This window comes from Malania oleifera, chromosome 2, assembly GCF_029873635.1.
Source record: "Malania oleifera isolate guangnan ecotype guangnan chromosome 2, ASM2987363v1, whole genome shotgun sequence".
In the NCBI taxonomy this organism is placed as follows: Eukaryota; Viridiplantae; Streptophyta; class Magnoliopsida; order Santalales; family Ximeniaceae; genus Malania; species Malania oleifera.
Window position 1 is genome coordinate 3792758 of NC_080418.1, and position 19283 is coordinate 3812040.

Consider the following 19283-nt stretch of genomic DNA (forward strand, 5'->3'; position numbering starts at 1 on the left):
TCTCTCCATAATTCCAACTTAGATTCTATTCAATCCTAGTTTCAATCAAGACAATATCATCTACAAACAACGTACACCATGGTTGGAAATTCCAACTTAGATCATTTGCAGGACCTTGATGTACACATCTTATGATTGGAAATTCCCTAGAGTCTACTAGTCCTCACCATAGTCATGAAATCGAGTTTCATATCGTGAATCAAATTTCTAATTTTGGGAATCGGGAATTGAGAATCGAATTGAATGAAATCATAAGATTTGGTAGAAACTTCCAAAATCATTTTTAAATGACATGCATTTATGAACAAGCAAAATAGTAAAATACTTTTAGATTTCGAAAATAAAAAAAATTGTATTTCATGTGAATGCTTTTCCTGAAAAATGAAAAACAATGGAATTAGTCAAGAAATATTAATTAAAAATGAATTTTATGTTGTTTAAGGGAAGGAATTAAGAAAAAAAAAACAACAAAACCCTAGTATTACCTTTGCCAATGTGTGTTCTGCCCCTTCTTCTCAATTGTAGAACACTACATCCCTCTGAGAGAGGAATAGTTTTGTGAAGGCAACATAAGACCGAAAGTTCCTTTTTCTTATATTTTTTAGCACAAAACCGATGTAGACCAGAATGGAAGGTAATGCATAAAAATAAGCAATGAAAAAACGAAATGCTATTTTTGGGGTTTTAAACTAGTCGGGTTTGTCAAGATATGATAGGTCTAGAAAATTGTGTGACTCATTTGATTTAGATCGATTTGTTAGATTCAAGAGGTGAATCGATTGATTCAGCAACAATTCGGTTGTTTTCAGATTCTCTAGTAAGATTCGAATTGATTTGGTGTGGAATTGATACAGATCGTATGATCGAATTGCAATTTGTAAGATTATAACAGCTATGGTCCTCATGTTAGTCATTGCTCTACTGTACATATCCTTAATGACATCAATATACTTACTACATACTCCCATTTTTCTAAAACCCACCATAAAACTTCTTTAGTTCTCTATCATAGGCTTCTCTAAGTCAATAAAAATCATATGCAGTCCCTTTTTTTTTTTTTCCCTAAACTTCTCCATTAATCTTCTTAAAACATATTAACTTCTGTAGTTGGTTTCCCGGGCTTAAAACCAACTTGATTTTTGAGATCCCTGCTTCTAACCTTAGTCCTTGTTCAATTATCATTGATTCATTTCCCACAGTCTCACTGCATGACTCATAAGTTTAATCCCGCAACATTTATTACAATTTTGAATATTTCCTTTACTTTTTTATAGAGGTATTAAAGTGTTTTTCCTCCACTCATCTAGCATTTTCTTAGTTTTTGCAAGTGTTATATAAGTTAGTTAACCATTTAGTTCCTTTATCACCTAGCATTTCCAAACTTCAATTGGGATGGTATCCAGTTCCATAGCTTTTCCATTTTTCATATTTTTCAATGCTCTTAGCATTTCCAAACTTCAATTGGGAAATTATCCATTGCCGTAGCTTTTCGATTTTTCATCTTTTTCAATGCAAACTTAACTTCATTAACTCTAATTTTGCGTATAAATCTCAAATTTTTAGCTTTTCCCTCATTTGTCAATTCCAAGTTTAAAATTGTACTTGATTTTCATTAAATAGCTTATTAAAGCAACTTCGTCATCTTTCTTTTATGTCTTTTTCTTTAATCAAGATGCTATCATCCTCAGTCTTAATACATTTTACATCACCTAAGTGCTTGCTCTTTCTTTATCTAGCTCTAGCCATTTTAAATATGAATTAAATTTTAATATTAATCTGGAGACATCTAATCTGAATCAAATTTTCATGTTAATCCTATCAAGAATTGTAGACCATAAGTCTTGATTTTGGAAAAGTTTTAGCTCTCCAGATCAGACAATGTAAAGGAGATTGTATACCCTTTTGGTTTACATACTCTTCAACTGACCAAACAATTCCTCTTATTCTCTTATCTTTGACTGCAGAATTCTCTTATTTATCTGACCTCTTAGTTATGTTTAAGAAGCCTGAATCAAAGACGTGCACTCCAATATTTTAGCCACCTTCTCATAAGTAGGACTCCGAGAGGAGTCGGCTATAGGATCCCTCATCTCCCCCCAACCTCCACCAAACCAAAAAAAAAGAAATCCAAACATAAAAAGAAATACCCGAATAAGAAAAGAGCCCACCACATACCATACATTGCCATGTCTGCAAACTGTGCTACACCTAGCACTCTAGGTTGATATCCACCACAGCACTCCTGAAAAAGATTAATCTGAAGCCTGGACACTTTCTCAAAGACTTGCAAAAGGGCAAAACAACTCATCTCATAAGAAGAAAAAAAGAATTGTTGTTGTGTTTTTGTGGCTCATACACTTGATGGAGTGCATAAATAAAGAAAGAAAACATAGTTGAAATCACTTGTGCAGAGAAGTAGCAGTAACACGTCGACTGATTAATCCAGAATTCAGACAATTACATTCTGTCTGAATTAGTTGACTGATTGGCTCGGGGTAGCGAGGTTGATTTCAAATTTTGAATGTGAACGTTAAAATGGTTGGGTGTTTGGAGGGAAACCTCCAAAGTGTTTATAAATATACCATTATGGGTATATTCTAAGGGTGGAAGATCATTGTATTGTATTGTATTGTGTTCTTTGACATTCTCATAGTGAAAACCTTTGCCAATTGCTCGCGTGGATGTAGGCATTGCCGAACCATGTAAATGTTCGTGTTGTTACTTTGCTTTCAGATATATTGCGTGTTTGTTCTTCACTTGTTCTTCATTATTGCTGCATTTATATTCCGCTTTGCAATTACGAGTTCATTCACAACAATTGGTATCATAGCGTTGTTGTAATAGCATCAGACACTTCATCTGCGAAATTTGATGAAACCAAAAACTTCGGTTAATGGCAGAGGAGAGTGAAAGATTTGCTTGTGCAGCAAGGAATGGTGAAGGCCTTGTATGGTGTTCAATCGGAAGGTATGGATGAGGCTAATTGGAGAGAATTAGAGCAAAGGCTGTTGCTACAATGCGATTGTGTCTGGCCGACGAAGTACTCTATCATGTCATCGAGGAAGATTCTCCTGCGGCTGTTTGTCAAAAGCTTGAACGTCGGTACATGTCCAAATCACTTACTAACAAATTATTTCTTAAGCAACATCTTTATTGGCTTAAGATGGTTGATGGTTCGAACTTGAATCAACACATCAACACATTTAATCAAATCATAAGTGATTTAATGTGGGTTGATGTGAAATTTGAAGAGGATGATAAGGCGTTGATGCTACTAAATTCCTTGCCAGCGACTCATACATATGAGAATCTAGTTACCACTCTTACATAGGGGAAATAGACCCTTAAACTTGGAAGAGGTGAAAAGAGCCTTGTTAGGATTTCATCAAAGGATGAAAATCTGTGATGATAATTCACACGGAGAAGGACTTGTGGTGAAAGGTAATGATCGTGGGAGAGGAAAATTCAGAAATGAATCAAGTCAAAAATCCCGAACTCAATCCAAGAAGAAAAAGGATATCTGGTGTTATAAGTGCGGTAAAAAGGGGCACATTAAACCGGAGTGTTCGGATTGGAAGAGAGGAAATGCTGAAAAACATGAAGAGACTTCAAAATCAACGAATGTAGTTCAAGAGGGAAATTTAGTTTGTAGTGATGGTGATGTACTTTCAGTTTCGTCGGGGTCGGATTGCCTCATGGACTCATGGATCCTAGACTCGGCATGTTCTTACCATATGACTCCAAATAATGAGTGGCTCAATACTTACATGTTGGTAAATTCAGGTTCAGTTCTTATGGGCAATGATGTCTCATGTATAAGATTATTTGCGTAGGAAGTGTTAGAATTAAAATGTTTGATGGTGTTGTGAGAACCTTGAGTAATGTAAGACATATAGTGGACCTACGGAAGAGTCTCATTTCACTTGGCACTTTGGATTGTAATGGATTCAATTACAAGTCCAAAGGTGGGATTATAAAGGTGTGCAAAGGTAATTTGATGGTGATGAAAGGGGAAAAGTTAGATGGAAATATTTATACATTGCAGGGAATTACAGTTGTAGGTGGAGCTGTAGCCGTAGATACTGAATTTGATAAAACTGTTTTGTGGCATATGCAGCTTGGGCATATGGGTGAACATGGTATGAAAGAATTTCACAAGAAGAAACTCTTGAAAGGTATGAAAACATCCAAGATGAATTTTTGCAAGTTTTGTATTCTTGGGAAACAAAATAGAGCAAAATTCAAATAAGCTATTCACAAGACAGAAGATATTTTTGATTATATAAATTCTGATGTTTGGGGGCCAGTTAGAGTAGCATCAAGAGGTGGACATGTCTACATAAACCGATCACCAAGGGCATCACTGGAAGGGAAAGTGGCAGAAGAGGAATGGACGAGAAATGCAGTAGACTATTCCGGATTGAAGGTATTCGGTTGTCCAGCCTATGTTCAAGTGTCTAGTGAGGAGAGATCGAAGCTCGACACAAAGTCTAAACGATGCATCTTTGTGAAGGGGTTCAAGCTATGAGGTCCAATGGCAAACAAGGTGGTGATCAGTAGGAATGTAGTTTTCGATGAGAAAGCTATGGTGAAACGTACTCAAGTTGATGATGAAGAGAAAGAGGAGCTATAAAACTAGAGCAGAGACCAATAGTTGTGCGGGTGGAGTTAGAAACTCAGGGCAATGATAATGATCTTAGTCCTCTGGTCGCAGGGAATTCTAACTTGAGAAACCAGCAAGTCAACAATATTCCTATACGAAGATCCAAATGCACTATGAGACCACCACCAAGGTATGGGTTTAAAGAGTTAGTATCTTATGCTTTTATTACTAGTTGCAATGATCCAACTACTTTTCAAAGGCAGTGCACAGCCAGGAGAAAAGTAGGTGGATGGGTGCTATGACTGAGGAAATGGAATCGCGGCATAAGAATCAAACTTGGAAGTTGGTGGAGCTTCCAAATGGGAAGAGGATGATAGGTTGCAAATGGATATATAGGAAGAAGGAAGCAACTTCAGAAAAGGAAGGAGAGAAATTCAAGGCACGGTTAGTGGCAAAAGGGTACTCATGGAAAAAGGGAATAGATCATGATGAAATTTTTTCACCTGTAGTCCGACACACTTCCATCAAGGTAGTGTTGGGGTTAGTAGCTCATTATGATATGCATTTGGAACAAATGGATGTGAAAACGACATTTCTCCATGGTGACTTGGAGGAACAAATTTATATGGTAAAATCGAAAGGATTCTGTGAACCAGGGCAAGAACATTTAGTTTGCAAGTTGAAGAAATCTCTTTACGAGTTGAAACAGTCTCCTAGGCAATGATACAAAAGATTTGATTCCTATATAATAAGGATAGGCTATAGAAGATGTGAGTATGACTGCTGCGTGTATGTGAATAAGCTTGATGTTGGTTTTCTTATTTTCTTATTTTTGTATGTTGATGACATGTTAATAGTTACGAAAGATTTAATTGAGGTAAATTAGTTAAAGGAACTGTTGCGTAAAGAGTTTGACAAGAAGGATTTTGGTCCAACCAAGACGATACTTGGGATGGAGATTTGCCGGGATAGAACTGCAGGGAGGTTGTGGTTATCTCAGGGTAGTTATGTGAAGAAGGAAAGGTTCAGCATGACTGATTCTAAACTGGTATGTACACCTCTAGGGAATTATTTTAAATTGTCTACTGTTGAATTCCCAAGTACGGATGATGATATCCAGGACATGTCAAAGGTCCCCTATGCTAGTGTCGTGGGGAGTTTAATGTATGTCATGGTGTGTACAAGACCAGAATTAGCACATGCAGTGAGTGTGGTGAGTAAGTCTCTTTCTAATCCGGGTAGACAGCACTCTGAGAAGCCATCAAATGGATTTTCAGATACTTACGGGGTACTTCTAGTTATGACATCATGTTCGACAAGCAACAAGATAGTTCATCAGTTGTGGGGTTTGTTGATGCTGATTATGCAGGTGATATGGATGACATAAGGTTTACAATGGGTTATATCTTTATCCTTGTGGGAGGACCTATATATTGGAGGTCCATAATACAATCCTTGGTGGCATTGTCTAGAATTGAATTTGAATACATGGGACTTGCCGAAGCTACAAAGGAAGCCTTATGGCTTACTAGTTTGGTCAAAGAACTGGGAATACAACAAAGTGGGGTTGTGCTACGTTGTGACAGTTAGAGCGCTATCTCCTTAGCGAAGAATCAAATGTACCATGCTAGAACCAAAAATATTGATGTAAGGTTCTATAGGGTACGAAAATTGATTACTTCAAGTGAACTTGTATTGGAGAAGGTTCACACATCTGAAAACGTAGCTGACATTTTGACAAAACTGGTTACTACTGAAAAGTTCAAGCATTGCTTGTACTTACTTCATGTCTTCAAGTTTTAGAAGGGATATGGACCCAACCTAATGTTCCAAGGTCAAGGTGGAGCAACAAGCTATGTTTTCAGGTTCTCCTAAAGGGTGTATACTCGCCAAGGTGGAGATTGTTGTGTTTTTGTGGCTTATATACTTGATGGAGTGCATAAACAAAAAAAGAAAACATAGTTGAAATCACTTGTACAGAGAAGTAGTACTAAACCGTCGACTGATTAATCTAGAATTCAGAGAATTACATTGTGTCTGAATTAGTCAATTGATTGGCCCAATTAGTCAACTGATTGGCTCGGGGCAGTGAGGCTGATTTCAAATTTTGAATGTGAACGTTAATATGATTGGGTGTTTGGAGGGAAACCTCTGAAGTGTTTATAAATATACGATTCTGGGTATATTCTGAGGGTGGAAGATCATTGTATTGTATTGTATTGTGTTCTTAGACATTCTCATATTGAAAACCTTTGCTGATTGCTCTCGTGGATGTAGGCATTGTCGAATCACGTAAATCTTCGTGTTGTTACTTTGCTTTCAGATTTACTGCATGTTTGTTCTTTACTTGTTCTTCATTATTGCCGTGTTTATATTCCGCTGTGCAAGTCCAAGTTCGTTCACAACAATTGTATTATTGGCGAACTATTAATAATAGACACTCACCCCCTTTGAAGCATTAAACTAGGATTTAGGCTCACCATTGAGCGTAAGTGCTAAAGTAACCAAACCCCCAGACCCACTTTCCCCATCTAGAGCCAGAATCTTTCTTCTCTAACACCCCTTCAAGGAAATAAGCCTTCTCAAGATCATTCTTGAAAAAACAATCCTTTTTATGTTTACATTTGGCATCCTCCTAACGTCGTTAGCAACCAGCTTCCAAAATCAAACAACCCTTATAAAAGTAATCTGAAAGCAAGCAATAGCATCATCAAAAGCCTTACATAACCTTTTTTCGTAATTAGAGAAGATATGTTAAGATAGAAAAGGTAGATTGTAACATAAGAAGAGGACAGAATCCTCAAGAGAAAATAGAACAAGAACATAAAAGCGAACAGTAAATCTTTATCGATCTTATATACATTTATCACTGAACTTAGAGGCAGAAAAAAATCCATTGCCTAAATAGACTTGTCTTTCAAGGGTACCAAATTTATAGAAGTCGATGTAACACTCCTACAGCCCTACTCACCACCCACCCACCACCCCATGAGCAAAGAACTCACTAAAATTTTTGAACACATCATCCGTAATAATTCCTCAACAAACTTGGAAGAAAGCCAAAGCAAACCCATCTATGCTTGATGCTTGATCCTTCTTCATTTAAAAAACTGCTCTCCTCACCTCCTTTCCTCAAAGGGTCTCTCCTCTCTTCCTTACCCATCAAAATAGGAGACCAATCTAAACCCTCAATCGTCTCTCTCAAAACGTTTGTCCACTGCATTTTCCTCCAAATACAACTCTTCAATAACAGATGATCACTTTATCAATTAAATTTGGGTTTCTAGTCACCTAATCTCCTTTGATTTCAAATTCCCATATGAATATCTTATGCTTTTGGCTCCTAGCAACTGAAAGAGTCTAGTGTTGCAGTTTCCTTCTTTCACATACTTCAAGTTAGACTTTTGACTCCGACTATTGTCCTTCAACAGAATCTCATTGAACTCATTGAACAGTTGCAGTCACCTTACCACCTGATCCTTCAGCAAACTCCCTTCCTCCTCCAACCAATCATAATCCATAATCTCCCGAAGGACACAGTTCTTCCTAATGCCTAAATTCCCAACACCTTCTTACTCCACGCCTTTTAATTTGTTCTTGACATATTTAAACATTTTTTTAGTGAAGAAATAATTTATTAACAAGACAGAACACAATTACAATGCAAGGTTGAGATGACCTCTGAAAAACAACAATAGAACTGCAAACAATACAAATGAACTAAGCTAGATCTGCTCGCCAATCTCTTTGAAGGTCAAACAAAGACAACCCCGAGAAAAAATTAAAAGAAAGAGTCCATAGAGACGCCAAAAATTCAAGAGCTAGATCAACACCTTTGGAAGGTTCTAGCATTCCTCTCAAGCCAAAGAGTCCACAAGGTTGCAAAAAGGCACAAAGCACCATAACGCTTTTCCATTCCTTCCCTTCCCAAACCCCAAAACCTTACGACTAAGAAGTCCCCCACAATCCCGATCGCCACTCAAGTTTCACAAAACAGGAGAAAAGAGTGTTTCAAAGATAGTTTTGAGTCTGACTATGGAGGAAAGGATGAGTGTTAATTTCATTGGACTTGCGACGCATGGAGTAATTATCATGATTGAGAGACTTAAGGGTCTCTTGACTTGTAATGTATCATGCGTGTTAACGTATTGAGAGACACAATCCAGATGAAAAGCTCAATTATTAAAGGGTACCTGCCTTCAAAATGTTGTGGCCTTTAGTAAAAAAGTTGGGGAAGAAGTTTTCGAGGGGTGAAGGAAAAAGGGTTTGTATTTGGAAGGCTAAGGTTTCTTATAAGGTCAGGGCTTCTATGTGGACTCTTACTCTTAATAGACTTAATACCGGTGATTTGTTGCAACTGAGGAGACCTTACAAGGCCATTAGTCCAAATGTTTGTGTTATGTGTTTGGAAGCCAGTGAGACTAGTGATCATTTGTTTCTAAATTGCAGGGTGGCTAGGCAGCTTTGGGTTTTTCTTTTCTCGGTTTTTGAGGAGACCTTGGTGATTCTTGCAATGGTGGATGTTTTCCTCATGATATGGTACAATGGTTTAGGGGGAGTAAGAAAGGAAAAATTTTGTGGAGACGTGCAGTGCTTTTTCTGGACATTGTAGATCGAAAGGAAAGAAAGGATCTTCAAGGACAATTTAAATCCATGCATTTCCTTTGGGATAGAGTTGCTTTCTGGGTTTTTTTTCGGGTTCCTTCTTTGGGATTTTTTCAAGGAATGCTTTTATTGGGTCTCCAAAGAGACTGGAGAGGAACTTTGAAGTAAGGTTCATATCTATTGTGTATTTTGGCTGTATTTAGGAGGATTTTTTTATACTCCTTTCAGTGTAATTATTTTCCTTAAATATATCTTTTTTTTTCTATCCAAAAAAAGGGGAAAATGATTTGGAAGAAAAGAGACTTGAGGAATCACCCTACTCATCATGAATCAGAACAAAAATGATCCAGGATAGTGAGCAAGGTGGAGAGCTCATTGACCTCTCTTTCATTGAGATTCCTAAGAAAGTGGAAATCTCAAGGAAAAGACTCCTCGGAAGAGAAGAAAGAGCTGAGAGGTGCATTGTTAAGGAAAGAAATCTTAAACAAACAAGGAACCATAAGCTCAAACGAACTCTTGCCCACCCAAACATCCTTCTAAAACCAAACATTATTACCATTACCCACTCTGAAACAGGTGAGAGGAAAGAAAAAAACAAGAAACTTGGAAAACATACTTCCAAGGGCTTGCTTGAGAAAAATGCTGCTTCGTTTTAGTGTCCCACCCATTCTAATGAAGCCTGTACTTGTTATCGCCTCTAAGGGGAACCTCCATGGCCATTTCCCCTTCAGAATTTAGGTTGCCTAACCACCTCCTTGCTAATGAGGTGATATTTTTTGTTCTCCTTGCTATCCAACCAGAGAAAGTCTTGCTTATCTTTCCAGGATACTAGCGACGCTCATGGGCACTTGGATAAGGATAGGAAGTAAAATGGGATGTTAGATACAGAGGTACTATTGAGTGTGTTTTGATCCCCAAGAGATAAGTGCACCCTCTTCCACCTCTTCAACCTCCTACCCACTCTCTTAATCACCAAGTTCTAAAAAGCCACAAAACAAGGGTTGCCAGCAAGGGGGAAACAAAGATTATAAAGGGGTCAATCTAATGAAATGCACCCTGCCAAGACCTTAAACTTGAAATCTTTCAAAGATTTTCAACAAAATAATGGCCTCTCAGAAAATTTCAACATTGTCCGCAAGGATAACATGGTATTAACTGCAGATGAGACATCTCAACCTCTTCCATCCCTGCTAAAAGATTGTGGCCACCGCATAAGCATCCTACTCGAAACATCCGCCACAAGGGTGAACAAAAAATAGTGATAAGGGATCCCTTCGCCTAAGCCCTTGGGAATCCCTTAACCTCTCTAGGCTAATGATTGCAAATTGATAGAACTCAAGCAACCTCTAATCCACTTCCTCCACACTGTCTCAAAACCTTTTGTAATCATTTAACTCTATCCAGAAAAGCCCACAACATATCATAAGCTTTTAAGCTCTCTCTTGCCCCTTATCGTCACATCCTCAACTGCCTCATTTGCCAGCAGCACTGTGACCAAAACTTGTCTATCATTAGTGAATGCAGACTGAGCTGTAGATACCCTTCCTCCCCCCAACCCCACCCAAAACCCCGTCTTAGTCTCTTTGATAAAACCTTAGAAATGATCTTGTAAAAGCTAGTGACTAGGATAATGAGCCTAAAATCCTAAATCCCTCCTAGATCACTCCTCTAGGATTAAGGCCAAAAAAGTAGAATCTGCACTATTGCCCATCACCTTATTACAATGGAACTCCTCAAAGAACCTTAAGATGTAACCCACCAAAACCTCCCAACTCTCCTAAAAGGGGATCACTGTGAATTCTGCTGGGCTTGAAATTTCCCTCTAATAATCTGAAACACCTGTTTTCTACCATCCCCTTTAAACATTTTCATAAAAACCAACCCTCTACCACTCGCACTCCCACAAATCCTTACTCAAATCAACAAACCTAGTGTGATTCAGCCACATATTCTCAAAGCATAAACACAGAGGGTCCCCACTTCATTGCACTAGAGTCAAGAACAATGGGACAATTTGAAATCACTATGGGTAAAATCAAGGTTGTTAAAATTGGGATCCTACTTCAGACGGCTGGAAGGGTTAGTATGATCAGATCGAGGACTCTTAAGATTCTTTTAGCAAAACAAAATAGATATATAAAAAAAGCACCTATATGTTATTTTCCATTAATTTGGTTTATTAATATCTGTTTATAATTATATCCTCAACCTAGATATTGACGTTTGGAGTTTAAACTGCACAAAACTGGGTCAATCTAAAAATTTGAATGTTTTGCATGAATCAATTTCCAAGTTCACTACTACAAGTTATACGGGACTAATATCAAGCCTCTAATACAAGTTATACACCTTGTAGGATCTTACAATCCTATGATTTTCCTATTGATCCCATTGATGCTATTCTGATCCTATCAATTTGTGATTCTACGTAGGATCAGGATCAACAACAACAACAACAACAAAACCAAGCCTTAGTCCCACTAAGTGGGGTCGGCTATATGAATCCTTTTCCACCAATTTATGCGATCATGGACCAAATCTTTTGATAGATTCAAGGATATTAAATCCTTACTCACTATCTCTTCCTAAGTTATTTTAGGTCTACCCTACCCCTTCTATTGTCCCCCACAATAACTAAGTCACTCTTCCTCATAGGATCCATTTGGTAAAGTAGGATGGTTCGATCCAACAATCACGGTACTAACAACCATGGGTAAAACCTCTTAAGGTAATTCTTAACCAAGAATCTATCCATGCGAGTGGCTCTGTTCACTAAGTACAAAACAAGTACACTGAGTGCTAATCAATGTTAAATCCCTCAAATCACAATCCTGGATAAACTAATCAAAACCGTTCATGCTACAAGTAATCTCGGATCTGTGTAACTTCTCAAAAGAGGATGCAAAAAGGAGAACAAGGCCCATAAAAAGTGGGCAACTCTTCCTAAAGAGAACTCCTTAGACATTGTTATCATTGTTGTGGCGATCACAACATTAGTAAAATGATTTTCCTTTATTTAACAGAAATTTCTTATTGGAATTATGTGAGTGTGATGGCTGCAATTGCACAAGATAAAAGTTCCTGGAGGACAAATAGATGCTTAATAGTGTGGCCCATGGTTTTGAAACTTGGACTGGATTGGCCGGATTCGATTGGACCTGGTCACCAGTCCAGTTCAGGTGAGTCTTGTAAACCAGAAATGATGAGAACCAGCGCAAACCGACTCAACCGGATACGGACTGGCCCAACTTGGGGTTGACCTCTGGCCTAAAAGAAAATGGAAACACTGTTACTTGTGGGTTGAAGCCTAGATCTTGAGAAAGATAAAGAGAACACTCACCAGCAGGTGAACTTTTTTTTTTTTTTTCCCCTAATAGCAAAAGAAATTTCATTAGTAAGGAAAGAATTTACAAGGACCAACTGTTGTTCGTTGCATTATGTTGGAGAACAAATAATAGATATACATATGTGTGATACATTTATACACACACTAACGTCTATGTAGAACTTAAAAATAAATTTTTTATTGAACCAAACACTACACTCATGCCTTGGTATAACAACAACTACTATAGTAATGCTAGTGATGATCTTTTTACTTTTGTTGACTAGTAAAGGGACAACTACTACCACTACTACTACTACTATTACTACTATTATAATTATTATTATGACGTCATTGATTCGACTGCTAGTTTAACCCACTAGTCCCAACTGATCTGACCAGCCCAGTGGCTTTCCTGGGTTGATCACTGGTGTGGGTTACAAACCATGGAGTCGGCTAATGAAAATAATGGGAAATTAGACTTTTACTGCTTGGCCAAAACCTTGAACATAAATGGAGTAGGCGGATGGGTTCAGCCATATGCACATTTAAAACTTAGTAACAGTTATCAGTTTGGGATTTAAAAAGTGAAAACAATTAAATGCCAAAAATTATTAGCTTTGGTAGCTAATAAAAAAAACATTTGGGATAAAACGGGAACAAAATAGTGAAAACAATGCTTAGCAAGAATTTATAGTAATAATTTGAGTCAGAAAAAGAAATTAGAAGGAATGAAGAATTTTCAGAAATCAGCCGAAGATTGACTCTTTGCTAAAGGCCCTTAGAGCAGAAATTCCAAGCCATCACTTAACTTGAGAGATCCTTCCCCTAGGAAGTGAGTTATTCGGGACAGCTTTAAGCATATGCTTCCATTGAAGACTGCATTCTGGTGGACCAGCATGAGAGGGTAGATTTGTGTTCTTGTTTCTCCTGCTATGATTTTTATGATGCTGCCGTTTGTTCTTGCTGTACTCTTATGATGCTGCCTATCAGTCATTTATTTGCTTATATCTCATAGCAATTTTTATGATTTGTAACTTTGATTTTGGATTATGCGCCAGTGAGAAGGATCATGCACATAATTCATGCCATGATATTGCTTAAAGAAAATACATGAGGTTTAAGTTGCATACTGACTATTATTATGACACCATTAAATTGACAAAAGATAATATTGTAGTCTGTAATCTGTGTGAACCTTTTTGTATCTTATGGTGTGATTTTGCTATCTATTTACAGAAACATGTTAATTTCTTCTACATGTTTTTGGCTGGCTGTGTAGTCAATATTTATTTCTTTGGCCATGCCTTGTCCAAATTCTTGTCTTTCAGTTCCTGAAGTTTACATTATTCTATTTCGAATATTTCTTCTAAGTTCCATTTTTGATGATTTGAATTGTGTTCTTCTGTTCTGGATGTCAATAGAGCTGCAATTGAATATGAGAAAAAGACCCATGCTAATAACCTTGAGCAAAGTCAGGCAATGAAGAAAAATATGATTTCCATGGCTCGTGAAATTGAGAAACTACGTGCTGAGCTTGCAAATGCCGAGAAGAGAGCAAGGGCAGCAGTGGCAGCTGCGGCAGCAAACCCAAGTATCCTATCTCTAAATCCCCCCCCTCCCCCCCTTTTTTTTTTTTGCAATATCCAAAATCTTCAGAATCTGAGACTTTCATCAATCCAAATTGTTAACCTGCTGGAATTGATTATATTCAGGTAGTGGATATGCTGCGAGCTATGGAAATCCTGATATGGGATATGGAGGAAGTCCATATCCTGATCCTTATGGCATGTATCAGGTACATTTCCAGTTCTAATGTCATTTCCAATTTTAGAACTCCCAGTTAATTACTTGTATCTTAATTCAGTGCTAATTTAACAATAGCTAGATTAACATCATCGAAATTAGGTGCAAAATTTTTTAGTGTCAAACAGTATCCAAAAAAATGCATGTTCACACAACCATGTGTCCTTGATGCTCTGGAAGCACGGGCGCGCACACACATATTTCCAAAAGTTGTAGTGTGAAGACAATGTCCAAATTTACTAGGATGGAGTTTGTCCAAAGGCTTGTTGCTTCTCATTCATCCACAACTTATAGTTCTTAAAGATGCACATGTAATGTGTGGGAAGCAGATATTTTTATTGTAATCATATTGTTATATGTAGTACTTGTTAGGTTTTCTGGTGGGAAGGAATATTTCTTTTCAAATGAGGACATTATAAGGGACTCCGCAAAAGCATCAAAAGCCTTTGGTGCGACTAGAAATCAATTGATAAAGTGACTTTTTCTTTCTCAATTACTTGGACTTGATGCTCCTAGGGACTGTTTCTAAACGTTGCAAAAAGGGGTCCTTAGGAATTTGGAAGTAATCTTTGGTGGTTTTTTGGGTTGTGGTGTTTATTTATTTTGGACTAATGGTTGCTTTTAAAATTCTGATCAAAAAATTAATATTTGCGATTTAATAAATTTTTTCCCCTTTCCTATTAATTTTCCCTGATTTTATGAACATGATTTCCATTGATATTATCATGTAAAATGATGTTTTTTTTTTGTTGTACTTGGGCTGAACACATCAGCGCTGATTAATGTTTTTTTCCTATCAGAAGAAAAATTGAATGCAGCGTGAAACTTTCAATATCACAATGTTTGTAGTAGCTGCCTATATTTCCACTTATTTCCATCACGATTTAGGCCATTAGACATCACTTTTAACATATTCCGTGTTCCAAGATGACACACCCAAATGGTGAAGGTCAATGAGCAATACACAAGACTAATAGTGATGGAGGACAGCATCAAGGATATGTGGCCATAAGGAGAAATTAGAAGAAATTGAAGATAGGAAGGGGAAGAGAGAAGATACAAGGGGGAAAATCACGCGTTCATTTCCAATTCAAGTTCAACAACCAACTTCTACATGGCATTCACACACTATTTATATGAAAAGCCAATAGCATAAGAAATACACATATATCCCTAAAATTACATGAAATTATGTAATCCTAAAATACACAAATATTACAAACAAGCCCCCAAAATACATAATCCTAATACAAGCAATCTAAACACATAATAAGCAACTAATTAGCTAAGCACATTTGGGTTTAGGACTCAATCTATTGACCCTATTCTTTGACATAGACCTCCAAATTGTGTCGAAATGATCCGTCCAAATATCTGCTTCTCATCCTACTTCAATTCCCTACTTTTGAAAAGAATTCAAATCCATAAAGTTGGGAAAGGGACCAAGGAATATATCACCATGAATAGAATCTTCTTGTTTCATAAGAAAGGAACCAGCAGTATGCTTCAACTTGGCAAGTGGAAAGCTCGAGATGGCATCAAGTGGAATCAACTCATACTTCTTGTCAATAGAGAGGGGATAAGAATTCTCATATCTATCATGCTTTACCCTCCTATGAAATAACCATGGATAACCCAAAAGGGCATGACAAATTTTGAGAGGAAAACTATAACAAGGTACTGTCACCTCAGTTGAACAAACCCTGAAGGTATGTAAGCAAAGATCATGAACCTTCAAGTTGGTATTGTTCATCAAAACAATTTTGTATGGATCGGGATGAGGTTCAACTTCCTCACATATTCTTCAAAAACTACATTTGTACAACTAGGAGGATCAATAACCAAAGTACAAAGCTATTTTTTATAACGCACCTAAATTTGAAAGATGTTGGTCTGCCTCCAACCTTTTTTTTCTTCAACCTTGTGGTAAGAGAGCACATGTTGAAGCAGTGAATATTTTAACGTAGCCATCATCATATAAGTCATTTGGGATTTCCATTTCAACTTCAGTTACTTGCATGCCATCATCATCATCATCATCTTCTTCTGCAACATCCATGACTTGGTTAGGACATTATGTAGCTCAGTGCCCAAAACCTTGACATTTGAAGCATTTGATTGATGGTTATACGGTAGAAGTTTTTCCAAAATGCTCAGGAGTCTTCCAAGTGGTATTAGTTTGAACTTCTTTACCCATTTGCTCGACCGCCTTCTATCCCTTCTATTGTGAGCTGAATTACAGACGCTGCAAATGTCAAATTTAGGTCCAGTGATTTTGTACACAGGCATTGTCTTGAGAAGTAGCACCCTTGTGATCAACCAATGATGAATTCGCGAGGGTGTGCCTAATTTTTTAGGAGCAGATCATTTTTAATCCTGCATCATGGCACCCATCCCAGTGCTTTGTGACTGAGTTCAATGGAAGGTTCCTCATAAGAGTTGGGCTTGCGAAACAACTCTGAAATTTGGTTATAATTAAACTGGGATCCGGGTCAGCCATAGTGAGAACCAAGTTGTTTTTGATTCTCTGAGCAACTTAAGAGTCAAATCTTTTTTCCTGAGAAAACTGGTGTGGGAAAAGTACTAGGAACGAAATTGGAATGTTGGGTTGAGTGATGTGCTGATAGAAAATAGAAGAGCCATAGAGGGCTGCGTACAATTGTTCCACCTCTACTGAGAGTCTTGCCCCAAATCCCTGATGCTAAGAACTGCTTTTGCCTCAGTTTTTTCCCGAGACTATGGAACTGCAAGTTCACAGCAAAAATGATATCCTGCTGATATGATTGAGCACGTGCAATGCATGTCCAGTATGCTTTTATTTTTAATGTAACTAAGTACTTTTTGTATCTTTGTTACTTAGTTTGATTCATTTTCCATGTCTATAACATGATCTTACTTATCACAATATGAACTACTACTATAAATTGTTGGGCAAAACATGGTCCGGTAAATCATGTGGTTGAAAATCTTATTTCATTAGAATATTAAAAAGAGAAAGAATTTTAGTCTTGAATAAGTTATGATAATAATGGAATATCTACTATTTTTCTATTTTAGACTTGCATGCCATGGGGTTACTGTACCCTGCCGCTAAAACTGTGCCCATAAACATTTTAAGCCTGCAGTATAGTTTTAATGAAGGGGTCACGGTAACCCCATGGTACCAAAGTTTTTAACATATAGCCAGAATCTTCATGCCTCGTGACTAGCGTGTGAGACTACAATATTTTCTTGTGTGTAGGTTCAAGGTGGCGGAGGTAGCAGTGGCGATGGTGGTCCTTATGGGTCTGGAACAGTGACACGCGGCCATTATGACGTGCAGCGAACTCATGTGCATAGATAAGACTACCGGGTTCTGGTATTAAGAATTCAAACTTCATTTCAATATTTTCGTTTTGGAAGCTTGGGATGACAACCCCAGTTTGTTCAGCAATACTGATACCTAAAAAGATCAAGCGTTGGGAAGAATATTATTATCGATAGAAATTTGAAATGCCAAAAATTTTCATCGCCATATATGGGCTAGTTATGCGCATCAGCTGTTACTGTATCCCGGAGTTCAAATCTAGTTCTAAAATTTGCTCTAGTTCTCTTCCCTCGACATACACATCTTGGTGGAAATTATTTAGTCTTGCTTTTGTTTATATTTATGAATGGTGGGAGGAGTTAAAAACATGCTTTTGGGCACTGTATTTGAAGCAAATCTGTCAATTTTCGTGCGCTAGTGTGATGTGATCATTGTGATTCTAATTCACTCCAATTTCAATGATATTAATTTTTTAGATAATTACAATTTTGATCCAATAATTGTGCTAGATTTAACATTAGGAGTGGGTGAATTAGTAATATCCGATGTACTTTTGAAAATAAGTTGCCTGAAACAAATTTCCTAGGTCAAGAAAGTCATACTTTGCATGAATTTCAAATTTTAAATTTGACTTTAGACAATTTTTAATATACAATTTTATCTAATTCTATATAAATTCAAATTAATCTGGTCATTATAATTAGGATCACTTCTCTCCAATTTCACTGAAGATGAGATGCGAGGGTCTTTAAAATGTTTGCTACCTTCTGAAATTAGAAAAATCAGTATCATATCATATATTATCTGACACCCCCTTTCTTTGGGGTTTCTTTAGTGCCTTTATTGCGTGGCATCTATTCTTCTGAAGTTGAAATAATTGCAAAGTAACGGCCAACGGAATTGCATTTACCCTTTTTCCCCCTCAAAATTTAGGAAAACAGACAACACAGCCATTGCATTAAAAATAAAAATAAAATCATTTCAATACAATCCTAATAATAACAAACACCGCCGCCACCCCCAACACATTTTTAATATTCTAATCATATATGAAAATTAAAAAAAAATACATATTTTGAGATTTATATTCTTGGAATCTCAAAATCTCTGATATTATATTTAAAAAATTAAATAAACTCCAATTTCTTATTTCTCCAAAATCTACTAATAAAAAATGAATTCTGTTTCTCAAAACTAAACCAGTCCTGAACTTTCCTCAGATATTCAGATAAATTTGTGAATTTTTTATATATACATTTATACAAGAAACCAGTGTTTTGAAAGGCAATTTTAAGTGCACTTCAGGACAAAAACACGTCAAGGTGTATGTATAAAGGCGTGAATCCAAGAAAGCGTTTGCCTCAGCCAGCCTACACCTCAGCCCAAAAAACACACTTTTTTGCGCCTCATAAGCAAGGTGTATGCCTTTCAGTCTCCTGCCAAGCTTCTTCTCTTCTCCTCTGCTCTGCCCTCTCTTTGGAGGACTCGACAAAGCTTGACGAACCCTCTGCCTTCTATTTCGAAGCCTGAACGAAGCTCGACAAAGCCTCTCTCTCTCTCTCTCTCTCTCTGTGCCTCTGCTCGCTCTCTTTCAAAGCCTCTGTCCAACATGTCCGAGTTTTTATTCATCTCAGGTT

General features: G+C 37.2%; 1 protein-coding gene across 1 annotated transcript in view; it reads left to right on the top strand.

Annotated features, from left to right (window-relative positions):
• Window positions 1–18063, top strand: part of LOC131148535 (protein FLX-like 1) — a 32867-nt gene extending 14804 nt beyond the window's left edge. The window contains exons 2-4 of the mRNA XM_058098288.1: window positions 13958–14127; window positions 14249–14331; window positions 17581–18063. Of these exons, the coding sequence (XP_057954271.1) occupies window positions 13958–14127; window positions 14249–14331; window positions 17581–17682 (355 nt within the window). The 3' untranslated portion in view covers window positions 17683–18063. The remainder of the gene's footprint in view (window positions 1–13957; window positions 14128–14248; window positions 14332–17580) is intronic.
• The last annotated feature ends 1220 nt before the right edge of the window (window positions 18064–19283 follow it).